This window comes from Cupressus sempervirens, chromosome 7 (assembly GCF_028749045.1).
Source record: "Cupressus sempervirens isolate cs-2001-9-10 chromosome 7, ASM2874904v1, whole genome shotgun sequence".
Lineage (NCBI taxonomy): Eukaryota > Viridiplantae > Streptophyta > Pinopsida > Cupressales > Cupressaceae > Cupressus > Cupressus sempervirens.
This window is the reverse complement of record NC_143124.1, coordinates 20,023,650-20,030,210: the sequence shown is the minus strand read 5'-3', so window position 1 is coordinate 20,030,210 and position 6,561 is coordinate 20,023,650. Positions and strand designations below refer to the sequence as shown.

Sequence of the window (6,561 nt, the reverse complement as noted above, 5' to 3'; positions counted from 1 at the left end):
TAATAGATTTTTATGCGATGCAATTATGCAAATATGGTATTGAGTTTGGAGAAATATTTGGTCAAGTAGAAGTATAGTGAGAGAATGAAGTGATTATATTTGGAAGAGAGATTGTATTTGGAAAAGATGTAGCACTAGATAGTTGTTTATAGGTATTAATCTGAGAAGTAAGAGTTGAAAAGTGACACCTAATAAGAATCTGATAAAAGATCATGTTCTTGATAAGATTATTGATGTCAAGGATAAAGGAATGATGAAAGGGAACAAAGTGTAAAGAAAAGAACTATGTTTGATTTTCCAAATATATCCCAAAAGTATAGATGAAGCTAGTAAAGATGACTTTTGGATTTAATCTATGAGAGAATATTTAGATTAGATTGAGAAGAATGATAAATGGGAATTAGTTCCTAGACCCAAGGACAAGAAATATAAAGTGTATCAGATGCATATGAAATCAACATTCTTGAATGGAGAACTTGAAGAAGAAGGTTACATTTAGTAGCCTCAAGGGTTTTCTTTAATAATTTAAGCAAACATGATTTGTAATGTGAAGATAGAATTATACATGGATTGAAACAAGTACCTAGAGCCTAGTATGTGATGTTGTATATATATTTGACAAAATTAGGATTTTCAAGAGGTGCTCGGAATAGTAACCCATATATGAAGGGAATTGAGAATGGTTTATAGATTTTTTGAAGTATCTGTGGATTACATAATCTTTAGAGGTGATGATGAAGCAAGTGAAGAATTTGTTGGTGAAATGAAAAAGGAGTTTGAGATGGGCATGATTGCTGAGAAGAAATGCTTCTTCAATTGGTTTGTAGATTGTGTAGAATGGTGATAGTATATTCTTATCACATATTAAGTTTATATGAAAATAGAGTAGTTTATAAATATTTTATATTTTGAATATTGTGTTAGAAAATTACTTAAATAATTATACTAAGCTATAATTAAGGACCTAATAAATTATAGTTAAATCATTCTAATTTAGCATAGTTAAAATTTTAAAATATATTTAAAAGTGGGGTTGTTAGACATAAAAGTTCATTGTTTTTCAATTTGCAAAGACAAGTGACAATGACTATAACTAGACCAACAAAACAGGGAGCGTTCCTGCAGAAAAAATGCGAGAATCAGCATTTCCACGAGGCTACCCACATTCTCACAAGCAGGTTCACAATCCCACTAGAGTTCCTATTCGCGGGAATGACAATCTCGCCATGAATCTGGATCGCGGGAATGACAGGAAAGACTGTTAAAAAAATTAAAACCACAAGCCAAAAACTCAAGAGCTCTTTTTAACAGAGTGATCCCGTGGATTTATGGCCTTACAACGTTCCTGCAAGTGAGAATGACGATCTTGCGAACAAAGTTTTATTATAGTTCTAAGAAGTTTAAGATGGGAAAAGTAAGCATTCCCGCAAGGCAAGAATGATGATCCTGCTATTCTTAGGCACATTCCCATTGAAAGATTGCCGACGGATTCATTGGTTTGGTTTATCGACATGTGATTTGATTAAATCTAGTTTGCTGGCATTCCCGCTGGTCTTTCTACATTCCCGAGGCTGCGGGTTCGCGATCTCACCAGAGGAGTCTATAATATGAACTTTGGTTAAATTGCCAGAAACAAAAACTCCTACCAAACTAGTTTAGCAGCCGAGTGCTGACAAGTTTACCTTACAAGTCAGTACACCAAGCTCAAGTTCTACTAGGGTAGCTAGGACCATTCATTATGGTATTCCTAAGCTTGATGAAGAAATCCAAATACCCTATTATGATTCAAGCACTTTAACTGAAGAATAGATGAATGAAATATAGAGTGCAATGGATACGAGAAGGAGGCAAGAGGCATTGATGAAAGACTACAAATACAAGTAGGCAATGAATGAGATCAAAGATATATTTATGGATGCCTTCAACCTACAAACTCCAGCTTCAAACAGGCCAATCCTTGAGCAATTATCTGATATAGTTGACCAAGTAAATAATGAAGACATGATACAAATGTAAAACTCATGGAATGGTCAGAGAAGAATTTTCTAGGCCAAGTCAACCAAAAGATAGCCAACAACATTATTTTGGGACAGGTTGACCTAGCCAAGAAATTGGATAAGGTAACTTAGGTTGTACTAGGGAACATCTTTTTCCTTTATAGAAAATTGTGTAATTTTTCTAGGTTCACACAAGATATAAATCCAAAAATTCTAAACCTTGAGAGCAAACTTAAGCTCTCTAGTATGCAACTACCCTAAAATCTTGCACATGGTGAGAAGCAATTTTCTCAAACGCTTCACACTCAGAGGGAATTAGCTACATTATTAGCCAAAGAGGCCACTATTAAAGAAAAAATGATGCAAATACAAGTCTCAATCACCCCTCACTTGGAGATATTACATAGGGAGAAAATGTATGCAAAAATAGTCCTAAAGAAGGATCTAAATATTTCTATGCATGAAGGACTTGTTGATCCTGTATATGAGAAATAAGCATGCAAGAAATACTAGATTAAGAAATCAAAAGCATTTAAAAACTTATTAACCATAACATAAAGTGAGACAAAGAGGAAACAACTCAAATGAGAATATGAGCCATTAAGGGGCTCTCTCAATGAGATTGTTCTCTTGTTTTAGGGATGTGTCTATTTGCTTAGATTTGGTATGTATGCTCAAATACTCAAAATAGCTTCATGGAGGATTTGGATTTTGATGTGGATGTATGTAAAAGCTATGGAGTTTGTTCTCAAAATGATATTGTAACTTTAGCTTAAGGATAGTGTTGAAATGGCTTGGGAAGGGATCCAATTTATAGGCTAAGGGCTTGAGGGATGGAAGGGTAAGATGCAAGGATGAGGAAAAGCTCATGGAGGGCTTAGATTGCATTAGATGAGAGCACATGGATTGTGCTTCTTTATGGAAAATCATAGAGTGACACATGTCATAGGGTGAGTGGATGGAGGAAAGGGCAAGGATGAGTCAACAAGGGAGGCTTAAGGGATAAAATCCTCATAAAGACCCCTCATAAGTGCTTGTAAGAGCATTGAAGGCTTTGTAGGCTTCATAAAGTTTTATGTTTGGGATATTTGTGAGAGGAGACTTTGGTTCATGTTGACACAATACCTTTTCTCATTCTCCACAAACTTGTCCTCCATGACTATTTTCATAGAATTAATAATGAAATCCATAGTGGGCACAACCTCCTTACAAATTGATAGGAGGTTTTCATCTAGTACATCACCTAAATAGGCCTTCTAGTTCTCTTTCAATTGGCATGTCAAGTGAATTGGAGTGTCCATCCGGATTCACAATTTAAAAACTAATGAATTATAGAATAATAACTATAGACTACCAATAAATGACTATCACTCTACCACACCAAGTAAACCAAGCAAAAATTTAATGAGCACTACAACTACCAGACTAGTGACTACTGAAAATCCAATGTGCAATGATGAAAGAAGAAGTTAAATGGCTTATAAATAAGTTTAGTGGCTATAAATTTCTTTAATCTTAATTGTGGTTCATAAGTATTTTTCCTTATGGCTTCTTGTTCAATTATCTTACATGATTAAATCTTTTGCATAAATGCAAGTTTGTCCAAAAAAACTATATTGGGTGCAAAGCTGATGAAAGTGGGAATGTAACTGAAAGTGATGAGACATCTATTTGATGTCCACTACAAGTGGTATAGAGTGGAATGAGATGTGTCACCATTCCAAAAAATTGAAGAATGTTGAGGCTTCATTCAAGACATTTGGCTCGAAACAAAACCCAAAAATTCATCACTTCAAACATCAAATCATGCTTGCATGTATACTATGTACTAACCAGTAAACACTTACAAGAAAATTACATTACAATTCACACAAAATTGAAAAGTGATAATTAAATACATCATTTGGTTATTGTAAAATAATTAGAGTAAAAAAGAAAACACCATGCCACCAAAATAACAAAAATATTAAATATCAATCAAAATGGATTTACTTTGTATTATATACTTTGTTTTTCTTTACATCTCATCTTCATATATATATATATATATATATATATATATATATATATATATATATATATATATATATATATATATATATATGTATGTATGTATGTATGTATGTATGTATGTATGTATGTATGTATGTATGTATGTATGTATGTATGTATGTATGTATGTATGTATGTATGTATGTATGTATGTATGTACATACATACATACATACATACATACATACATACATACATACATACATACATACATATATATATATATATATATATATATATATATATATATATATATAGATATATATATATATAATGGTGGTGGTTTCCCTAAGAAAGGAAGCAAGAATATTCCAACCGTTACATTTCATACACTTTTTGGTAATATGTTTTACAAAATAAACCCTAACTAAACCAATGATTCCTCATGTAATACTTCCTTTATCCTTAAAAATATCCCAAAAGCATTGAAGTTCTAGTTTATTTGTCCCACCGTATTTGTAATTTGTTCTCAAAAAATAGCAAGGTTGAGACCCATTTCAAAGAACATTTCTCAAGGGTCCAACCTTTTGTGCTCCTTTTCCAATTATTTGATGGTATCCCAAAGATTAGTATAGCTAACCTACAAAGTTGCAATAAGCCTAGTAGTAAGATCGCTTTTCTCCTCATCCTCCTCCAGAGTAAAATATGGGTTAACAATAGGGCTTGGACTTTCATTTGACAATCCTTCTTCCATAGGTGGTCCCATTTTTTACAATGAACTACGTTTCTGCTAATGAGAACCACTTCATAGGATGTCTACAAATTAAAGAATGTTTTTTTACTAGATTCTATTTTTCCATTAATGTAATAGGACATTCTACATATGTGTCATCCTATAGATACCTCAATTTCTTATCACTCTTGGATTTAATACAGAGCATAATCTTTCGATAATATGACAACATATTTGAAAAACATTCAATTAATTTATACAACCTAAAAACTGTTCTAGCAGTTGAGAAAACTAAATTAATCGTTACATAATCAAACTGCTAGACTACTTCTTGAACTAAACAACATATCCCAAATGATTATTTAGCATTCCCCCCTTAATCTGAAGGGATATTTGTCATGCCAAGTAGCATTCAAAATTGTTCAAATTTAACACGTCCCAGTGCTTTAGTAAAAATATCAGCAATTTTTTCTTCAGTGGAACAATGTTTTAGCTGTATAGTTTTTGCCTCAACATCATATCGAATCAAGTGATATTTGGTATTGATATGCTTGGTTCGATCATGAAATTTAGGATTCTTTGCCAATTGTATTGAAGAATTATTATCAACAAATAAAGTTGTTGAAGTTGTATGTGCTTCTTGCAAGTCATCAAGAATTTTTCTCAGCCATCCAATTTCCTTTGTAGCTTGAGCTACTACTACATATTCTATTTCAGTTGTAGACTCTGCAAGAATTGTTTGTTTCTTTGATCTCCAAGTAATAGATGTTGATCCTAGGGTCATCAACTAACCAGAAGTAGATAACCCATGCTCTTTGTCACCATCAAAATCTGAATCAGCATAGCCAGCAAGATGGAAATCTGAAACTCTTGAATATTTTATGCCAAGAGTTTGAGTTCCCTTTAAATATTTCAAAACTCGTTGTGCTGCAATCCAATGACCCTCACATGGTTTATGCATAAATTTGGACAAAATTCCTACTGCAAAGGTAATGTCAGGGTGAGTAGTGGTGAGATAAATCAAACTTCCAACAAGCTGCCTGTACTTGGTTGGATCTTCAAAACTATTTCCTTCATTGGATGAAAGCTTCATATTTTTCTCTATTGGAGTAGAAACAGAATTACAATCTTTCATGCCAAATTTGTATAATAACTCTCCAATATATTTGTTCTGAGAAATAAAAATGAACTTAGGATTTTGAATCACTTCAATACCTAGGTAATAATGAAGTAATCCCAAGTCAGTCATATCAAAATATTTTTTCAACTCTCTCTTAATGGATTCTATATAACCATCATTATTACCTATGATGAGAAGATCATCAACATATACAACTAGATACACAATTGATCTACAATTTTTCTTGACAAAGAGAGTTGCATCATCAAGACTAAAATACTTGTACTCTAATTTTAGGAGGTGCTCAGTCAATTTTTCATACCAAGCACATGGTGTTTGCTTCAAACCATACAAAGATTTTACCAATTTACATACCTTTTGTTCCTAGCCTTTGAGAACAAAACCTTGAGGTTATAGCATATAGACATCTTCCTTCAAATCTCCATTTAAAAAGGTTGTTTTAACATCTATATGATGTATATGCCATCCTTTTTGTGCTGCCAAAGAAAGAAATGCTCAAATAGTTCCCCACTTGGCTATAGGAGCAAAAGTTTCAGTGTAGTCAACACCTTCTCTGTGAGCATATCCTTTTGCTACAAGTCTTGCTTTATGTTTATCAAGTGAACCATCAGCTTTATATTTGTTCTTATATACCCACCTACAGCCAATAGGTTTGGCACCAATTGGAGGATCCACTAACCTCCATGTTCCATTTTTAA

The 6,561-nt window shown here is 32.9% G+C and overlaps 1 protein-coding gene across 1 annotated transcript; it reads right to left on the bottom strand.

The window, feature by feature from the left end:
* Positions 1 to 1,139: 1,139 nt before the first annotated feature.
* LOC149545209 (secreted RxLR effector protein 161-like) lies at positions 1,140 to 5,857 on the bottom strand. The gene is made up of 2 exons (XM_089793720.1): positions 5,515 to 5,857; positions 1,140 to 1,258 (listed from the first exon to the last, which is right to left on the bottom strand). The coding sequence occupies exons 1-2, from the start codon at positions 5,855 to 5,857 to the stop codon at positions 1,140 to 1,142; spliced, it is 462 nt and encodes a 153-aa protein (XP_089649846.1).
* Positions 5,858 to 6,561: the final 704 nt, after the last annotated feature.

Coding starts and splice junctions, on each gene's coding strand:
- LOC149545209 (XM_089793720.1), bottom strand. CDS start 5,857: ATGAAAGATTGTAATTCTGTTTCTACTCCAATAGAGAAAAATATGAAG. Junction 1,259..5,514: donor GCATGGGTTATCTACTTCTG/GTTAGTTGATGA, acceptor TTTTTTTAACAG/TCTTTCCTGTCATTCCCGCG.